Genomic DNA, 22,763 nt, shown 5'->3' with positions numbered 1-22,763 from the left:
AAGAGAAAGTCGACCTCGGCGGAATTTGGCTCAGAACAAAAAGATAGACGAAATACCTATTTCTTTACTACCCACAAGGGGCTAAACACAGAGAGGACAAACAAGGACAGACAAACGGATTAAGTCGATTATATCGATCCAGTGCGTAACTGGTACTTATTTAATCGACCCCGAAAGGATGAAAGGTAAAGTCGACCACGGGGGAATTTGAACTCAGGACATTAGCGGCAGACGAAATACCTATTTCTTTATTACCCACAAGGGGCTAAACATAGATGGGAACAAACAAGGACAGACATAGGTATTAAGTCGATTCCATCGACCCCAATGCGTAACTGGTACTTAATTTATCGACCCCGAAAGGATGAAAGGCAAAGTCGACCTCGGCGGAATTTGAACTCACAGCGTAACGACAGACGAAATACGGCTACGCATTTCGCCCGGCGTGCTAACCATTCTGCTAGCTCGCCGCCTTTATTTATATTTATATTTATATTTACATATATATATATACATATATATGTATGTATGTATGTATGTATGTATATATATATATATATATATACATATATACATATATATATATATATATATATAGGTAGACAGACAGACAGACTGACAAACAGATAGATAGATAGATAGATAGATAGATAGATAGATAGATAGATAGATAGATAGATAGAGATAGATGGATAGATAGAGAGAGGAGACAGACAGATATAAGGTATTCGAGCTAAACTTGACAGTTTGCATAAAAGGAAAAAAAAAAAAAAAATATCTTAATAAAATATAAGTCTTTTAAAAAGTAAAAAGATATCAACTGGTTTATGGCTAAGAGATAATAGTTTACTCAAAATAGCATCCTTCAGTTTCCATCACGGCCTCAAGATGGCTCCAGAATCCAGTGCATGCGTTCTAAATTGTGTTCTTGGAGAGATCTTTGAACACCTCCTTGATATTGATGTCCAGCTTGGTTTTGGCGTTGCAGGCAGAGCGGTTGATGTCTTTCTCAACCGCGCCCTCATATAGTAATCCATGGAACTACACTCGGAGAAATGAGGAGGTTAGAAATTGGGGTTCGTAAAATCGTCAATATTCTCCGACAATCATTTCTGATTCTTTGTGGAGTTATGACAACGAGCCAAATCATGTAGCTATTCATATGCCCTTCCATCAGTAATCCTCTCCAGCTAGGATTTGACCACTGTCTTCAGCAGCTTTACGTAGCCGTCTGAATTGAGATTAAAGATCTTTTCAAAGACATTGTGCGGTATGACGTCGACCTCACTAGAGACACACTAAAAGGCCATCTCAATTTGGAATTTGGGGAACTTACCTTTCATGATGTCCAGTTCACGTCTTACAGCTTTTGCAGTGTTCATAGAGCATTGAAAAGCAATCTGGATGTCGGCATTTTGATACCCAGGGCGAATCATTGTGATACAAATAACTCTTTTCCAATATTTAGAAGTTTCCAGCTACCTTTCTGCTCATTAGAAATTTAATCGTTATGCTTTCCAACGCCGTTAACTGTTCATCGATACAGCAAGTTTTTCCTGAAAAAGGGATACATAAAAAAAGCTTGAAATTTATCCCCCCCCCACCCTGTGTGAGTGTGTGTGTGTATGTGTGTATGTGTGTGTATTTCTCTCTTTCTTCCATGCAGTTTGCGTCTACTGACAAGGGAGGGATTGATTTGAAACAACGGAAAAGACACTTGCCCAAAGGTGTCACTGACAGAGATCGAACCCAAAATTACAAGATAAAATCCTCACTATTCGGTTACATGTATATTAAACTACGCCTCCATGCACAAATATTTGTGAATGTGGATGCACGTATCCATAGATATGTGTGAGTGTATAGATACGTATCTATCTATCTATCTATCTATCTATCTATCTATCTATCTATCTATCTATCTATCTATCTATCTATCTATCTATCTATCTATATATCTATCTATCTATCTATCTGTGTGTATATATATATATACATATATATATATATACATATATATACGTATATATATATCCATGTATGTATTTATGTATGTGTGTGTGCGTGTGTATACATACATACATATGTATTCATAGATACACACATACAGGCATATATTATATGTGTGTGTATTGCGTGTGTTTCTGAAAATTCATTTTGTTTTATCATGATAGAAACACCATAAATTGCTAATCAGTAGGTTTTTAAACGAAATATTTAAAACTGGGAGTGATTTGGAAGGTGACCATGCAATTTAGTTAAGATCTATTTGTCATATCACGCCAATTATAAAACCGCTTTGCAAACAAGAGGTGTTTCTCCAAATACCATACCGTTGGCTAAACAATCATTCTTAACTCAGGAGAACAAAGGATTTATTTGCTAAAATACTTAATTGCTATATTGTTGTATTTTGAAAAAGTAGCATTTTAAAAGCCTATAAGACTATAAAGCCTATAAGATTGTACTTTGTCCATATTTCTTATTTTTGTTCTTTCCTTCGTTAAATATTTCGTTACATCACCACTATGACGTTTTCAATGAGTATAGATTTTCCAGATGGTGGGTGAGAGTTTTCAACTGATTTTCTGTTATTGTGTCAGATATCTATAGCAAGTGCGTAAATCGATGGCATATTAATTTCTTTTATCATTGGCAGCTTAGGAACACGTGTGTATATATGCGGTTGGCTTTAATTGGTTGTAGTCTCATTGCATCTTTATACTATTCGTTGTCATTGAATAGATACGAAGCGTCAAGACTCACTTCTTATATATATATATAAGAATTCTTTTGCATAATAAGATAAAAAACCAAGGCTGTATAGATATTAGAGCATTTATAGATCTATAAATGCTCTAATAACTGTAGAGCCTTGGTTTTTTTTATCTTATTACGCAAAAAATTCTTATATACACGCGCTGACATAGCACCAAAGTTGAACCCTTCATTCGCAATATTACCGAATCTGGAACTTAACTATGGTCTGTCTATCTATAGTATTTATCAGCATTACCTGACACCTTTGGGTCTCAATGACACCATTATCTCTTCATATATATACATAATATATATATATATATAATATATATATATTATATATATATATATATATATATATATATATATATATATATATATATGTATTGTGAAGCTTCATGTTTTCGTGGTGGATCTTTTAGAATTTTATAATAGCTCTTTATCGAAGTACTGTGTTTCTGTCCGCCTTATTGATAAAAGTATTGTTTGTTTCTTTCCTGCAGCTCTTGCACAACAGCAAGGAGCCATTTCTCCTTCATAGATTTGTGTTGGTATCATCACATTACTGCTTTTCTCTGCATTATAAATATTGGTTGGTTGGCATCCTTTTTGTTTCGGGAGACAATGGAGTTGCGCATAAAGTAGTCTAGTCCGGCTTTTACATTTCATGTCCTGATACATTTCCTGCTGTGGCTGTGTAGTCCTATCCTGGACAAACACTCCCTATTATAAATAGTATGCTCCATTTTTAGTGTTGCTGCTTATTTGTGAGCTGGTTGTACATGTTCTACTGCTGTTGTTGTCAGGACAAAGTGTGTTTTTATATGAGTTGGCTACGATGATGATGACCACCAATGGCTGTATCTTTCTCTTGGCTATATAATACATTTCTAAATTTAAATACGTGCGCCCTTACTGTGGTCTTTATGCTGGCATCAACAGCATATACCATCATCCTTATTATTTGATTGTAATCCCTTAGAAATTGGATGTGTTAAGTACAACCTTTTTAGTGCTAAATGGAAATTTGTTTTTCACAGCTGAGTTAATGGTTGATGGATCTTATAGAAAAGTAATATAGTAAACATTCATTAGAATATATGTGACCAAATAAGCTTCAATGTGGATCACCCCAGGTGGTGTGCGGTAAGTTAGAAACCTGGAATCACGTAGTTTCGAGCAAAACTCTAAATCGCAAAACCATGGCAGCAACTTATGTATACATAGTTGAAAATATTTATTTCGAACGTTTAAATACATTTTTTATGATGGGGAAACATTAAAATCCATCAGCTACCTTAATTAGAAGAATCCATAAACGGTTGATCAACCATATTGATCTTTAGGAAACAATCTACTATATTGACTGGTATTTGTAATATCGACCGCAGAGGGACAGCGAAATTGAACCTAGCGGGATTTGAACTCAGAACGTAAAGGACCATGACGAAATACCGTAAGGTTTTTTGTTTTCAGCGAATAAAAAAACTCAAAGCAGTAGCCTCTTGGTGGTTACTCGATATCACTGAATTTAGTAACGTAACCAAATATACCTTAAACCTTCCTGAAATTACATCCTAGTGTATTAGAAACGAGCATGCTGGATAATGTGGTCCTTATTTCCTATGCAGATATGAAGAAGATGGAATGGTCACGGCTGTAATGCCTCTGATAAGATGTCTTGATAAATGCTGATCTGGAGCTGAACAATGACAGCAGCAAACAAGCCAATCACCTAAACATTGAAAAACACTCGTACACTCACACATACACGCGCGCGTACACACACACATAATCACACACAGAAACACACCCGCACACACATAGACACACACACACATAGACACTCAGAGATACGCACACATACATACACATACGCACATACACATGCACAGATATAAGCACACACACGCACATGAGAGCATACCCACACACACACACGTTTATATATATATATTATATATAATATATATATATATAGATAGATAGATAGATAGATAGATAGATAGATAGATAGATACATACATACATACATACATACAGACAGACAGACAGACAGATATACACACATACGCATAAAAACTCACAGACACGTTACTTTATATGCACTCAAACACTTATACATACGTACCCTTACATACTAACACCTACACATACCTCTCTCTGTAAATACACCCAAACACACATACAAGCACACGCGCGCACACACTTATACACGCATAATCACTCATTCTCACATAGTTGCACAATAACACAAACTACCACACTCATATACATTTACACGTACGCTTATACAAGCATACAACTGTATATATAAACACACCCACACTAAACACCAGCCCATTCATACATAAACACATAGTGTTTCACACGCATTCAAATATTAACACATACACACACTTATGTTTATTCACACTTACATACATACAATAACTCATTCACTCATGCTTTTATATACATATGCTAATCAAAAGACACGCCGACACACGCTTGCTCACACAAACGTATATATACACTTATATACACTTATATACGCACAGGTTCACACACACACAATAAATAAACTCACATTCTCATGCACATTCTTACTCATATACACACTTAAATAAATTGGCTCACATTCACGTGAACATACTAATTCACACACACACACACACACATATACACACGTACACACACACCTACACACCTACACGCATACATATACAATAACACGTCAGTACATTTACACAGGTACACAGGTATACTCATAAATATATAGACTTATGCAAACGCGCTCATTCACATGTACAGTCGCGTGTGCACCCACACACAAATACTTAGACACACACACACACACACACATGCGCGCATACACACACACGTGTGCACACACACACACTCACACACACACAATTTGTTTCGAGAAAACCTGTTTTGGAAATGTTTTGATAAATCTCTGAATGCTCGTATTTACATTGGTAACTCTGTATAAAGGATTTGTGTATGTACGCATGTGTATGTGCGTGTGTGTGTGTGTGTGTATGGCATTCTCTGTTTGGATATGTGTGTGTGTCTGCGTATGTGATTATGTGTACGTGTTGGGTTGTTAACAACACATACACATATATCGACAGAAAAACATATTCATGCCATACATACACGCATGAAAAACCCACTTAACAACTCAGAATGATAAAAAGAACACAAACATTGATAACATTTTTGTCTAAGTCCAAATGACTGCAGCTTACAAAAAAAGCGACAAAACGGGATGTTGTGGTCTTGATGTGTTTACGAATAGTATTAAAAATATAAGTAAGCAAACAAGTTCAATCACGAATCGAAACTAGCTCATCGACTAACTTATTACAGATCGCTGAAATAAATGATTAGGGAATAGTAACCAGAGACACTTTGTGCCTGGAAGATATATAGTTAAGTATTGGCTAACATAGTTAATGCAGTGAGCTAAATACGTTTCATTAATTAAAATTATAAGTATATTGAGGTATTACATTCATTGGCATTAATTACGATTTTAAGATGTTTTAAATAATGTATTTTGATTTACATATACTATTCAACCCATTATAACAGTGGTTGTATTCACAGCCCAATATCAAGCATATATATACACACACACTTTAACCAAATGGTGGTTTGTTTTACTGGGAAGCAATACTACTGTACTGCACTTTTTAATAAATTTTGCTCTGAAAACTTTTTTCACTGATTTTGTTCTGTTAACGGCCAGGCATTCAGACGAGTAAACTGGTACTAATGTAGCAACATTCGAAATGTTGTCTAGGTGAATCTAGCCAAAGAAAACTAATCAAATTTACATTAACAAACATAATTTGGAAAGTTCGAAACCTAGGTCCTAGATTATCCACATCTGTACATTGTACATTTATTTAATGTTCTTCCTACAGGTAAGATAGAATTTTTTATGTTCGCCGCCCGCAAACATCTTTGCCAGTATATATATATATATACAGTGAAGCTTTACAATAGCGTCGTATATTATCGACTCCTATTTCAAGTAAATATTGGTGAAGTATTGTACAAACTATTCTATACTTCTATATATATATATATATATATATATATATATATATATATATATATTATAAAAGGGCTTAGTAAAATAAATTACTTTGCCGCATACTGAACTCATTAGAAATAGCAGCTAAAAAACTTTTTTAAAGCTATTTCTAATACTTAAAGAAAATCTCTCTCATATATAGTGTTTGCTTAATTAAGCAAACACTATATGAGGAGATTTTCTTTAGTATTAGAAATAGCTTTAAAAAAGTTTTTTAGCTGCTATTTCTAATGAGTTCAGTATGCGGCAAAGTATTTATTTTACTAAGCCCTTTTATATAATGTATAATTTGAATTCGCCTTGAATGGTCCCTTTGCATACTGAACACTTGGTGAAATTGATTAATAATTAATTAATTTTGCCCTCAATTGTTGAAATATATATATAATATATATATATATATAATATATATATAAATACACACACACACACACACACCAATATATATATATATATATCGTCAATGTATTATATATACGGAAAAGAAGTACGCTCCAAAGCATAGAGCAGTAATATAGCAAAAGTAATTAAGTTAACATCCGGTCATAAAGTGACCAACGATTCCCACCCAGAAAGGCCTTAGCCTCACGGACGTCTGCGAGGCTAAGGCCCTTGTTGTTTCGCATCCAGATAGAACGCCTACTGGTCACTCTGACATTAACTTAATTGCTTTAATGATATATACAATACACATACACACACACCACACACACCACACACAACAACATATATATATATATATATATATGCGTGTGTGTGTGTGTGTGTATATATATATATGTATATATCATTAAAGCAATTAAGTTAATGTCATATATATATATATATATATTATATATATATATATATTATTATAATTGCTTCAGCAACATTTGCCTCACCACATACCGAAATTTAGAAATAGCAATTAAAATACTATTCTACTACCATAAGATATCTCCCAGACAGCAATACTCTACAACACAAGCAGGTAAAGAGAAAAAATAATAACGAATTCACCCGGCTTTGATTAACTATATACGCGTTTCGGGGTTAAAGAGATGTAAAAAGATGTAAAATTCATATTTCTACTCACTTATTCCCTTCCTCAGTATAGTATTTCAAGTTTTAAAATTTGAGAGCACTGATAATTAACATACGTACTCGACCAAGTGAGTAAAAATATGACTTTACATCTTTTTACATCTCTTTAACCCCGAAACGCGGAAGAAGGTAATTAAAATTCATTAAAATAAGAGATCTATCAGACTTTTGAGAAAGAGGGAAAAACCTCCTCGTCGAAACAAAACTCAGGAAGAAAACCAAAGCTTTCAGAGAGGTACCGTCGGACTCTTACACGAATTATTAGAAAGGATCACAAAACTACAGCTCCCAAAATTACTGCAGAGCTTGATGACTACCCCGAGAACCCAGTCCATAAAAACTGTTCGCCGGGAGTTGCAAAAATCTGGATTTCACGGAAGGGCTGCAATCAGAAAACCACTACTTTCAAAAACAAACGTTGCAAAGCGTTTAGAGTGGAGTAAAAACCTATAGAATTGGTGCCTAGAACAGTGGAAGGATGTTATTTTCTCGGACGAGTCTTCCTTTACCTTATTTCGGACCACAGGCCGAGTATACGTGTGGAGACAGCCAAAATAAGTATTTGACCCAGACTACTTTCTTCCAACTGTTAAACATGGAGGACTATCTGTGACGATCTGGGGGGCTAAATCTTGGAAATCCGTCGGCCCAATGGTTTCCTTTCATGACAGAATTAATAGTCAAGACTATTTAAGTATTTTATCTGATCAAATTAATCCTCTTAACGAATCAGTATTACTTTCATTTGCGGCAGGGATAGGGCGCAAAATGAAGTGTAAATTGCTGGATTTAATATTGCGTAGTATATACACCCTTGCCTTATATGTGTATGTGTGTGTATGTTTGTGTTTCAAATGAGTTTTATTGACGCTAACAGCTTTTTACATTTGTTTACAATTTCTATTAATTAAATATTTTTCGAAGTCCACCACCTCAGGTATATTAGACCACAAATGATTATTTGTCCTTCATAAATAAAGCATACACGGGAAATATTCTAATGTCATTATCTCACGAGGCTTGTCATTTTATTTATCTTTCATATTTACTTCAGACAGGTTAGGTTTATTCATTTGAAGGTATTTGTTATATCCTTACACGTAACCCCTTCCACTTGCTTGCTCCTCATTCAATACCGTATAGTTTCTTGGCAAGTAGGTGTTTTATATTTTGTCAAATGATTTTTCCGTGCTATGACTAGCCAGTTTGGAATATCCATTTTGCATTCCATATGTCATATACATGTACACGTGAGGACCACTTTTCATTTATTTAGTCACTTTCTGGTGCCTTCCTATTATGCAACTGTTTCACAGCATTACTAAAAGGCGATATTGTATGCTTCATTATTGTTATTCACATAGCGTTCCTTTCTGCTGTACTCATGCATGATACATTATGGTTGAATTTAGTATTTCCATTTCCAGTTTTAGACAAAAACGATCTTAGATGTACTTGAGAATGAGCTATTTTAGGGATTGTTTTCCTTTCCTTTAACCTCCGTTATAAAGCTTGTGAAATAACAGCAAACGTGGTTGATGATGACTCATTGATATCGTTAATTTTGGTAACGGAGTTTCTCACTGAAGATCCATGCTTTAATGTTATTAATTTACCATCAAAAACTTGGTATATTAGCATGTATGTATGTATGTATGTATATATGTATGTATGTATGTATGTATGTATGTATGTATGTATGTATGTATGTATGTATGTATGTATGTATGTATGTATGTATGTATGTATGTATGTATGTATTTATGTATGTAGGCATGCGTGCATGCATATATGTCACGACGACGAGGGTCCCACTATATACGATCATTAACGTGCAAGTGGCTGAGCACTCCACAAACACGTGTACTCTTAACGTAGTTCTCGGGGAGATTCAGCGTGACAGAGAGTGTGACTCTGAGTGGACGGGAGCAACGTGAAATAAAGTGTCTTGCTCAAGGACACAACGCATCGCCGGGAATTGAACTCACGACTTTACAATCGTGAGCCGAATGCCCGAACCACTAAGCCACGTGCCTTCACCCTTTTTAAAAATGTAGGTATGTATGTTTGTATTCACTTATATGTGTAAGTATATATGTACAAGTATTATATAAGGAAGTATATTTGCCACTTAAATGTGGCTAACCCTTAAGGGTGGATGCTACTGTAGCTTGTAGCCCCAGGAGGACACCTCCTCCAGCTGGCTATTGACACACTTTCTGTGCTCTATCAGTATTTGCAAAGGGAAACCATACTTCCCATCTTTAATCTGACATGATGCACACGGACTCGAGTTTCTGGGTATTGACCCATCATCAGCGTGTGACAATCACCGATTGCCGATGAAAAGTGGGTTCCCTTTGCAAATATATATCCTTTTTCCAGTGACGAAAAGTCACTGATATCGAAAAAGTGTAAACAAGTAATGATAATAATAATATTATATAAGGCCTGAATTAATTATAGGAAAATGATTATTGAAAGTAAAATGCTTGATATTTTCTTTGCTATTTCTTTTTTCTTTTTCGTTGCAGGAATCTCTTTGTTTGTGCAAGACGTGAAAACTGAAGAAAATTGCAAATGTAAAATGTGTCCATCTTCGATTGATGCCCGAGCTCACTGTGAGTGTTGTGTATGGCATTATCTGGGAAAAAGACAGTCAATGAATTCCAATGAAGAACTTGATAATTACTTCCTGCAATTAGCAACAGATAAAAACACACAAGTTAAACTAACGAAACGCCATTTCGTTATGACGAGAATGAGAACCAGAGCAGAATATTAACAAATGATGAAGTTTAATAAAAGAAAGTTAAAATAACTGGAAAAAAAATTTCTGTAAGAAATTAATTGGCTTCTCTGTCTTGGTTTATAATGAGCCATATTCCTTAAAAATGAATGATGGTGAGAATTCTTTAAAAATCTAAATAAATGACTAAATAATATAAAGTAGTTTTTAAAAGAAGATCCTCTTCTATATTAGAGAAATGTAGTCAAATATCTTTTCAAATCAGACGTCAGAATAAACATGCTACGCTAAAGAATCTGCGTTTATAGATTCTTGTAACGGTTTCTGTGACTACTTTTTTTTAATTATAAACACAGCTGTATATATATATATATATATATATATATATATATATATATATATATATATATATAAATACTTTTACCCCAAAATAAGAACAATAACAATGATAACTTTCGAAATAGTAAAATAGAAACCTAAATTAAATACACAGATAAACAAATAAAACATAAGTAAAAAATATATTATGATACTATGAAATCAACTGTGACAGAAATATTTCCCAAATCTCTGTAAGTTGATGCAAACGCACGAACAACATAGTTTATATGGAAAATGATATGGTGAGGTTAGGAGCTTTAGTGCTTCAAAGTAAGCAAAACGATTGTCATGGAATTATGAAAATTCTTACGAAAATAATTAAACTTCAAACTAATCGGGTTTTAGCGTTGTGGTATGCTTGAAGTAAAAAAAAACATGCTGTACTATATGTATGTATGTATGTATGTATGTATGTATGTATGTATGTATGTATGTATGTATGTATGTGTGTGTGTATGTGTGTGTGTATGAAGTTTATTGTTCCGCTACTATAGATTAAATCAAAAAAAAAAGTGCTTCATCCAGTGACAGACAGATGTTTAATGTACATTATAATTAGAATAAGAGCTGCAAACAGTTTTATGTTATGGAAGTAGTTTTATGCCACGGCAACTCGATAGATTTATAAAACGTTCCTTGTGCCTGTTAGAGCACATGGTTAGACCTGTGTGAAAATCAGGATGCTGGTACATGAAAAATACAGGAAAAAATTTTTTTCTGTTTTTTTTCTCGTATTTTCTCATGTACTAGCGTCCTGATTTTCAAATAGGACTAATCAGGGACATTAAACTTGAAATATAGCTTGGAGACACAAGGCACGTTATATGAACCGGCCGAATTACAGTTTCAAGAAACTATCAGCAGCGTTTATTCCAATAGTGTATCACACAAGCGCGAGCACGCGCACGCACTCATAAGCCCCCACCACACACACACTCACATGAACATGCATATATGTATGTTTAGAGAGAGAGAGAGAGAAGGAGAAGGAACGACAAAGAGAAAGGAAGAGAGGAGACAGAGCGAGATAGAAAGACTTGCCTCCCCACTACTTATTGAAGCTACATAACAAGCATCAAGTAGGCTATATAAAAGAGAAAAGAAGAAAAAAGAAAAAACGAGGCATTGCCGGCGGTTGCTAGTACACTGCTGGCATGTCCCGAAACCCCTTCGGTGGGAGTTGTGCCACCGAAGGGGGGATTTGAGGACTCTCCCTATGTGGAGGAGGAATTTGTGGTTCTGTGCCACGGGGGATGGGAAACCCAAAGAATGATCAAACCGTTTAATGAAAATGATCGATGAGAAGGAATTAGCACCTGTATCAAGAATCCAGGTTGGCCTCCACAGGTAGCAGCGGAGGTCGTGTGAGAAAAAAAAAGACTTGTTTGAGGTAATAAGCTCCTTCCCTGAGGACACATTTCGCTTTCTGCTGAAAATTCCCGACCTAGCACCATCGAGGTGCTTGAGTGTGGCATTGAGCCTGGTCAGGTGACAGTGGGGCGGAAAAAATTAAGAGGTTTAGTGCCTCGTATTGTGTAGAAACATTAAAGTAAGAGGTTTAATGCTTCGGTCTGTTGTTTTGTTTTGTGCTTTGAGTTTATTGTTTGTAAGGGGCTCAGAGCCTCAATTTAGAATGAACTATGGAACTAAAGTAAGACGTTTAATACCTCGTATTGTTCTTACTGTGTAAAAAAAAAAAAAAGAATAATGTTTCAGAGAAACAAAAAATCGGCAGGCGTCTTCTCCCATCAATATCATCCTTTTTCATCATTCATCTCATCAATGTTTCTGTCCAGCCCGCAAGCCACTCCCTCTGTGTTATGCCTTTATGGCAAAAATGTTTAATAAAGTAGGCTATATATTGCTGCCGTTACTGTAGAATGTGTCATCGCACACGTAAACACACATGGAAAAGGTCTTGTAAGAAATCAATTATTATTATCAATATTATCAAAGCAGTGAGCTGGCAGAATCGCTAGCACACCGGACAAAATGCTTAGCAGCGTTTTGTCGGTTTACGGTCTGAGTTAAAATTCAGCCGAGGTCGACTTAGCTTTTCATCCTTCCGGGGTCAATTAATTAAGTACCAGTCGAGCACTGGAGTCGGATGCGATAGTGTAGCTCCCTTTCCCCAAATTTCAGAACTTCTGCCTAGAGTAGAAAGAATTATTATTGTTGAGTGAGACAGTATGCCATCAAAGTGACATTGGGATACAAATATACAAAGCCCGATATATCCATCGTGACTAACTAACTGATAAGGATGTACCAGGCTATGCATCTCAATCATATGTGCGTAGCATGGTGATCTCATATAAGATACACAGTGCATGATCTTGCAGGTGTGATTCAGTAGTAGAAATGATTATTATTCATTTGCGCCTGTAGTAGAAAGGATTATAATAATAATAATGATAATAATAATAATAATAATAATAATAATAATAATAATAATAATAATAATTATATTATTATTATTATATTATTATTATATTATTATTATTATTATTATTATTATTATTATTATTATTATTATTATTATTCAGTAGTCTTATTTTTATGACGTGCTTTCAACTATGCTATCGAGTGCAGCTCTTTGTGCCTTGAATATGTGCTGTGGTTTCTTTTGGTGCTGTTATTTTCACTGCTTTTGTTAAGGGGACAAGCTGACAAAGTTGTTAGCACGTCAGACAAAATGATAAGTGGCATTTTCCTGTCTTACGTCCTGTGTTCAAATTCCGCCGAGGTCAAATTTTTCTTTCATCCTTTGATGAAATAAGTAGCAGTTGAAACCCTGGGGTCGACGTAATCGACTCAACATCTACCCGGAAGTTGCTGGCATTGTTGCAAAATGTGAAACCACCATTATCATCATCATCACACTTGGCGTGGCTTTCTGAATACGAATCTCACCAAGGACAAATTCATTACTCATTCTTCTTATATTGTTAGGAATATGTACAAGTCAACAAAAGATCAAAGAAGATATCAATGACAGGACATCACGTCTCCTTTTCTTAAATATAGCTCCTCTTTACACGCCTCTCCAGTCAACACGTAATTAATATTTATGCGTATTTCATTACATATGTACATAAGATTACTGAGTACGCAGCTATGTACTTAGGCTGCTACGTTATATTCTTTCATGTTTTGAAAGGAAATTTTACCGAGTTCAAAATATTTTAATCCTTCCAGGAGGTCGATAAAAAGTTTTAGTGAAGTAGAGAGGTGAAGTTTCTTTTCATACAAATTTGTGACCTCGGCCAAAAGTTACAAAATCATTATTTATATATAGAATTACTTATAGTGGAGTTTTGTTGGAGTGGCATTAAGTGATGGTGCGGAAGCATCAAAGTAATGTAGGAGTGGCATTGGAGTGTCAAGACAGTGGTAGTGATATGCTATTGTGACGCTGAAGTAGAATTTAAGTGGCACTTGAAGGGCATTGAAGTGGCAATAGTGTCGCATAGATTTTAGTTGAATTAGAACTTTGAACTGTTATATGATTACTCTGGAAACAAATGTTACGTCTACTACCATTGCTTTTATATAAAGTACTTGAAAACTTAGTCGATAGAAAAGAATCATCACCCTTGACCTTAGCAACCCCCTCAGGCAAGTTAGATTGTTGTGTCTGATCTCCAGCCTGAACACCTATAAATGAATAATCGCTGGAGAAAAAGGAAGAAGGACTGGGTATCTGGGATGGATACTAGTACAAGACAGAATTCGGCTACAACAGGAATAGATGATGGTGTCAAACCGAGTGGTGTGTTGATCTATCACTCGCAATTTGTAGAAGTGTTTTATCTCTTGGTTATTTCTGCTAAACTTTGGCTTTCACTCACAGTGAGGTCTATAAAATAAGTACCAATGATATAGTAGAGTTTTCGAGGCGAGTAGAAAAGGAAGTAAACACCGGAATATTACAAGATTGTGTCTATCCAAGCTTGAGTATACGTTATAATCATTTCGTCTTAATTCCCCTCGGACATTCACACATATAAACATTTCCCCAGATCTACTAAAAAGTGAACAGCGTAAAAGCATGTTTAGCAGCGGAAGCTGTCACCACTCACTGGTAATGTAGCTTTGTTTGAAAAAATAGGGCTTTTGTGGTAAGAAGCTTGCTTCCTAACCACATGGTGCTGGGTTCAGTCCCACTGCGTGGTACCTTGGGCAAGTGTCTTTTACTATACCCTCAGGCCGACCAAAGCCTTGTGAGTGGACTTGGTACACGGAAACTCAAAGAAGCCCGTCGTATATATACGTATATTCTATAAGTGCGTGTCTTTGTGTCTATGTTTTTTTTTCTCACACCACCGCTTGACAACCGGTGTTAGTATATTTACGTCCCCATAACCTAACGGATCAGCAAAAGAGACAGACAGGAAAAGTACCAGGCTTTAAGAAAAGCTATAGGGTTGATTCATTCGACTAAAACCTTTCAAGGAGGTGCCCAGCATGACTAAAGTCAAACGATAAACGATAATCGGTACTATTAATATATTAGAGTATTCCTATGAGCTGGTAGTTGCAACGTGCACTGGAACGGCATTGAAGTGGCAATAGTGTCGTATAGATTTTAGTTTAATTAGAATTTTGAACTGTTATATGATTACTCTGGAAAGAAATGTTACGCCTATTAACATTGCTTTTATATAAAGTATTTGAAAGTTAGTCGATAGAGGAGGATCATCACCTTTGACTTTAGCAACCCCCTCAGGCAAGTTAGATTGTTGCGAACATTCGATGTTGTCAGAGTGGTGCGTGTGAGTAGTTTGTTTGTTGTAAAAATCATCAAGTATTTTCTGTGTTAAGTTCGTAATGGTTAAACGTTGTGTTTAGGGGCAGGATATTTATGTTGTGTGTGATTTTGATGCATTGCGTTTGTTGCTGTTAAACTATGATGCAAATTATAATATATTATCGACGAATTAAACAGTGTTTTGTTTTACTGATAAAATGTATTACATAATAACTCTATAATTTTAATCAACACTGACTGAGTAAATAAAACTCACTTAAATACATTATGCAGTTTCAAACATGTTTCTATCTTATAATTTCTCTATGGACGAAGACGTGGGATAAACTGGACTGATATCAATCCTATACTGGGTTATCATCTGTAACCCGCTTGTACCCGCTTGTAATTCTCGATGGAGATATTGCATATATAACCATTATTATTAAGGGATATACTAGAGTGGTTACCCCCACTTGCTTAAATAATGCATTCTTGGAAAGTAGTTATTTACTGATCGAACTAACTGCTGGAATACTTGATTAAACGAAATCAGTTTATCCAATTTAATGGACTCCTTAATAAGGCAGTCAGGATTTTGGATAATTCTTTACTAACACTTTTGTTCGTTCAACCGAACTCTTCAAGATAATGTTTTGAAAAGTTCGGTTGAACGAACGAAAGCGCTAATAAAAAATTATACAAAATTCTGACTGCCTCCTTCTTACACCGCTGAATTTAAAGTAATACCAACTTTAATACCAGAGAGAGAGAGAGAGAGAGAGAGAGAGAGAGAGAGAGAGAGAGAGAGAGAGAGAGAGAGAGAGAGAGAGAGAGAGAGAGAGAGAGAGAAAGAGAGAGAGAAAGAGAGAGAGAAAGAGAGAGCGAGAGAGAGATACATATGTGTGTGTGTCTGTGTCTGTGTATAATAACGGTGTTTAATATATACACAATGCCTTCATAGACAGTTATTGGTTGGTACTCAGTTGCAGGTGATATCCCAATATAAGGGTGAATTTATAAGTTTAATTTATGCTTGTAGTGTTAGCTGAAATATTAGATTTATTCTATAATATATTACAACATCAAACTATATCGTAAATAAGGATCCAGGAGAATTGTTTGGAACAGAACATGGCACTCGATGAGTTCTTCATTGACTTCATGAACCTTTTCGACTCAGTAAATTGACTGAATGTGCAGCTGATACTGGGAAGTTTTAGACGCCGAAAAGCTTCGCTCCTATAATTTAGTCCCTACTCATTGACATGGGGATACGTCGCCCACACTTGAGCTTGTAGTTTGATGATGCAGTACAAGTCAAACATAGTTGCATATTAGCGCCATTATTTTTCTCATTCCATCTTTCACCGATGCTTAAAAGGTATTTCATAACTGAAGTCATATACATTCAGAAAATTTCAGATGCTAACCTGTTTTATTTGTCCCATGTCAAACGTAAGAATATGACATCACCTATCTGAGGGAGAGAAATGTTATTTAATGACGATTGAGTTCTTGCTTCCCGAGTCTGTGGATGCTTTTAAAAATGCAAAGCTTTGCATAAATATGAAAAGACAGGTAAAGTAACTTGTTTTCTTATTTCTTTATTGCCCACAAGGGGCTAAACATAGAGGGGACAAACAAGGACAGACAAATGAATTAAGTCGATTACATCGACCCCTGTACGCAACTGGTACTTAATTTCTCGACCCCAAAAGGATGAAAGGCAAAGTCGTCAACGGCAGAATTTGAACTCAAAACGTAACGACAGACGAAATACCTATTTCTTTACTAGCCACAAGGGGATAAACACAGAGAGGACAAACAAGGACAGAAAAATGGATTAAGTCGATCACATCGATCCCAGTGCGTAAGTGGTACTTAATTTATCGACCTGAAAGGATGAAAGGCAAAGTCGTCCTCGGCAGAATTTGAACTCAGAACGTAACGGCAGACGAAATACCGCTAAGCATTTCGCCCGGTGTGCTAACGTTTCTGACAGCTCTCTGAAAAGTAACTCGCTTTCATCAGTGTTTTCCTTTCGATGATGACGGTTGTGCATTATGACTTGCGTCGGGATTGGTCTGGTAGGACGAACGACGTATTAAATCCAATTTGACGAAGAGTAACTCGGCATTGTGAATTTTCAGTCAACGGTGATTGAACATTCGCGGTACGGTTCAAGTGAACTACAAAATGTATCGAATAATATTATTCTACCTGTTGCACAGAAGATGAGATATAAGAAAATATAGCGCAAACAAGTTTAAAATATTTGTATGTTTCTAATGACGTTCGTGACCTGTCTTAGATTGCGAACGTCGCTAAGCAAGGTCAGGTGCAACACCGATACCGTTTCCATAGTTTGATGGTACAGATTGTTATAGCGGAGCTGCATCGTTACGAGTATGTCCAAAGAAAAGAGGGAAGTTCATCACCAAGACAACACTAAAACAAATACTGTAGTTGGTTGTGGTCCGAGAAGTTACGGCAAATACCAATTGCGATACAAAGATATACTCTTTTACTCTTTTACTTGTTTCAGTCATTTGACTGTGGCTATGCTGGAGCACCGCCTTTAGTCGAGCAAATCTACTCCAGGACTTATTCTTTGGAAGCGTAGTACTTATTCTATCGGTGTCTTTTGTCGAACCGCTAAGTTACGGGGACGTAAGCACACCAGCATCGGTTTTAAAAGCGATGATGGGGGTACAAACACAGATACACAAACATATACACACATACATATATATACATATATACGACATGCTTCTTTCAGTTTCCGTCTACCAAATTCACTCACAAGGCTTTGGTCAGCCCGAGACATAGTAGAAGACACTTGCCCAAGGTGCCACGCAGTGGGACTGAACCCAGAACCATGTGGTTAGTAAGTAAGCTACTTGCCACACAGCCACAATATTATTAAACCTTAATAAATCTGAACCCTCACTTGCAAGCGAATATGACCTGATTGTCTTTCGCTAATTGTAGAAGGTGCATATGTAATCGCGAGAAGATATAGACAGCCACTAGATCCTCTTACCCAATGAAACCGCCAGGATGTGTCCGGTGAGGAAGAGATGACTACAGCAGCATTCAGTTGGTAGACAGTTTTAGCGAAGTAGACCGAAGCAATGTGAAATAACGTTCCGTAAATCAAGAACATATGTCACCCACTCGAAGAATCGAACCTACGGCATAATGATCGTGAGTTCAACGACCTAACTCGTACGACACGTGCTTTCGCATTAGATTTATTAATCATTGATACCCACGCCTGGACAATAGCAACTGGGGACTCAAACCTCTGAAGCAGAAAAATCTACTGTAGGTGCTACGATTCGTGACTATACCTATGGGAAATCAGTCAGCTATTGATGATATATTAAGGTAACATTTAAGTACGTAGGTGTGTGTGTATATAGAAAGAGATAGATAGATAGATAGATAGATAGATAGATAGATAGATAGATAGATAGATAGATAGATAGATAGATAGATAGGTAGATAAAAACATACGTACATGCATGCATACATACGTACAGAAAACACAATAGCAAAATCAGTTCAATGGAATCTCGCACTATTGTAACAAACAATAGCGTTGAAACGGTCTAGAGAAACCAAAATATAAAAGCGAGTGGAAGTTTCTCAAACGGTCAGAATATATTGATACATTTCAAGAGAAGAAAATATAAACAATTAAATGACAGCTAACTTGAAGTCATAGGTCATCGAGAAGCTTCAGATGGAAATCGAACATTCTCATAACGGTAGATCAGTTAATATCAAGTACAATGACAGTTGACAATAGGAAGGAAGAGTGTCTAGTTTCTCTAAGATCTCTTGTTGGGAATATTTCCCATGAATATTTATGTAGTCAATTAGCGCCTATATGTCCCGAAAAATTTAATAACAGCAATATTTATTCTATAAATTCTCAATAGAACCGGTTAAGTCAGTTGCACGTTTGCAACAAAGAATTTCACTGTCTTTTCATGACTATTTTTAGTACAGAGAAGGAAATTTATCGACTAAAATCACATCATTCGTACACATATATACGTATATACATATACATATACATACATACATACATACATACATACATATATATATATATATATAATATATATATATATATATATATATATGTATATGTATATATATATATATATGTATATATATATATATATATGTATGTATATATTATATATGTATATATATATATATATATATATGTGCGTATGCGTGTGTGTGAGAGTATATACACACACACACATACACACACACACACACACGCATATATATATATAATATATATATATATATATATATATAAACATACACATATATGTGTAAATACATCAAATACAAAACATGTATATATGTATACATAACCCTTAGAAAATAGATTTTTCTAATAAGGTTCATGATAACGAGTTATCTTAATGTCGTTCAATGCTTGCATCGAGAAATAATACCCACAAAGTAAATTACGACTTTATGAATATTTTAGATTTGAAGTTTGTTACAAGCTTATTAGATCAGCGTTTAGCTTGTTTCGATGGCATACAGGCGATGGAAAGTACAATATTCATTACTAGAGGGGTTAGACAAAATAATGGAACCACCTTAAAATTTCAAATAAATTTATTTTAATATGGGATAGGACCGCCTTTGGCAGTAATAACAGCTTGAATTCTACGAGGTATGGACTCGTACAAAGTTTGACTTGTTTCCAAAGGAATTTTTGTCCATTCTTCAGCTAACACGAGGAGGTTTTCCCTCTTTCTCAAAGGCTGTCATTACTTTCAAGACATTACTTCTTGATACACTACACATTTCGGCTGTTTTCGTTACGCTAGCGCCTGCCATACAAGCACCAACAATTTGACTTGTTTGAAAGTCCGATAGATCTGTCATTTTAATGAATTTTAATTACCTTTTTCTGATGATATCTGAAAAAAACCCCAGCAATTTTAGCAAAACATATTAAGCAACATTAATAATAAATCAATGGAGGCACATGGCCAAGTGGTTAGATCAGCGGACTCGCTATCGAGGGATCGTGGGTTCGAATCTTAGAACGGGTGATGTGTGTGTTTATGAGAGAAACACCTAAGCTCCACGCGGCTCCGGAACAAGGTAATAGCGAACTTCTGCTGACTCTTTCGCCACAACTTTCCTTCACTCTCTCCTCCAGCAGCTCACCTGCGACGGACCGGCGTCCTGTCCATGTAGGTAACCGGACCTATAAGCCTATGAAATAAAGAATTTTGATGAAGTATACAACGCACCACCCGGTCTAGAAATCGAAACCACAGTCGTTAGGCCGTGATTTAAACTTTTTATCTATTAAGCTACGCGCCTTCACAAATACAATTATAATAGAGTTGTTCATATTAAGGGGAAAATGGGTAGTCAATAAAGAGACATCAATACTTTATTTATGAAAGGTAAAGTTAATTTCGGCGGGGTTTGAACTCAGAACATAACGAACGGAATCAAATGCCACAAGGCATTTTGTCCGATGTTCCATGTATAATATTCTTTCAGTCCAGTGAACTGGTCGAATCTCTCGCCCTGATAATCGTACTAGTATTTCAAGGAAACTTTCAAAATTTCCATTTCAAAAATAGATAATAAAAATATCACTCATGTTTGTTTTCAAGTCTTTCTAACACGACAAAGTTTGTATCTCAAAACGTCACGAAACAGAACTTGAATTCTAAAGGTTCAAATTAAAAATTTGTATATAATCCAATTTTGCAGAGTGAAGCAGATTATATTTTATTGCTTTCTAAGAATTGTATGAAAGTGAGTCAAGTTTTAGACTAATATAACTGTAAAATAGCTTGTAGTATGTCGAAAATGCACAAACCTTTTTGATTCAATGATGCAACCGTATTTTTAATAAAGTAGGGTATAGAAAAGATTTGGCATCTACTTCTAGCAGATCCATCGATTATGTAGAGGCCCCTACATTGGTTCGTTATCTAATGATGTTTTATGCAGCTATAAATTTCTCTCCATTTAGCAAGAATGGTTCTATATTTTAAATAAATGTCTAATTTGCCATGTCTCCTATAAAGATTTGAAATACTTTAAACAGATTTCACATCATAAAAAGTTATTAAGTTCGAGAGAACGTAAAATAATTCGTTTTCATGTGTGGAAATCAAAGTAGATAAAGATATATATAACAGCATGCAAATATTGGGTTACCAATCCTTTTCGAAATCTATCAGTTGGACGGGAACCAACATCTGTAAATATGACAAATTCCACAACTGGACCAAAACAATCCTTCGAATTTGTCAATCAATTTTATAAGCTTTGTTCTTATCAGCGAGAAGTGTATGTTGTCTATGTCATAAAAAGTTAGAAACTTCGAGAGAACGTGAAATAATTTGTTTTCATCAGAGAAACTCTAAGTAGATATAAATATAGATAATAGTATTAAGGTAACTCTATCCGAATGGGTTTATAACCTAATATTTACATACTATTGTTTGTCCACTTATAAAAATGAATTATTTCATTGTAAATAACTATTAGGCTATGTGTAATTTTTCTTTTAAGACAATCGAATGCAATTTAACATAGATGTTAAATTACATTTTTGTGTTCTTTTCTGTAGAGGGTACCGGAAAATAATGAACAAAGTGTTCCTAGAACGGGGCCGTGTATTAATGTATGTATGTTGTCGTCCGATTTTAATTATTTAAATTCTTCTGAAGAAGAAGGAGCTGATTTCTAAGATAGAAAGCATCATTATTGGAAACAATTTCAAAAACAATTTCGCATTTTAAATTTTTGAGAAAAGTCTTGCATAATTTTACTCTTTCACTTACAGTTTGTATGTGTAATGTGCGAGTTGGCTGATTTCTTTTTCTGAAAATCCCAGCTTAACAAGATTGTCAAGGAATTTACTCACAAAACCAAGT

At 35.3% G+C, this 22,763-nt stretch overlaps 1 protein-coding gene across 1 annotated transcript in view; it reads left to right on the top strand.

The window, feature by feature from the left end:
• Window positions 1-10,780, top strand: part of LOC118764974 — a 19,707-nt gene extending 8,927 nt beyond the window's left edge. The window contains exon 2 of the mRNA XM_036506235.1: window positions 10,465-10,780. Within this exon, the coding sequence (XP_036362128.1) occupies window positions 10,465-10,715 (251 nt within the window). The 3' untranslated portion in view covers window positions 10,716-10,780. The remainder of the gene's footprint in view (window positions 1-10,464) is intronic.
• Window positions 10,781-22,763: the final 11,983 nt, after the last annotated feature.

Source organism: Octopus sinensis, linkage group LG10, assembly GCF_006345805.1.
Source record: "Octopus sinensis linkage group LG10, ASM634580v1, whole genome shotgun sequence".
NCBI classification, from domain to species: domain Eukaryota; kingdom Metazoa; phylum Mollusca; class Cephalopoda; order Octopoda; family Octopodidae; genus Octopus; species Octopus sinensis.
This window is presented reverse-complemented; position numbering and strand designations above follow the sequence as displayed.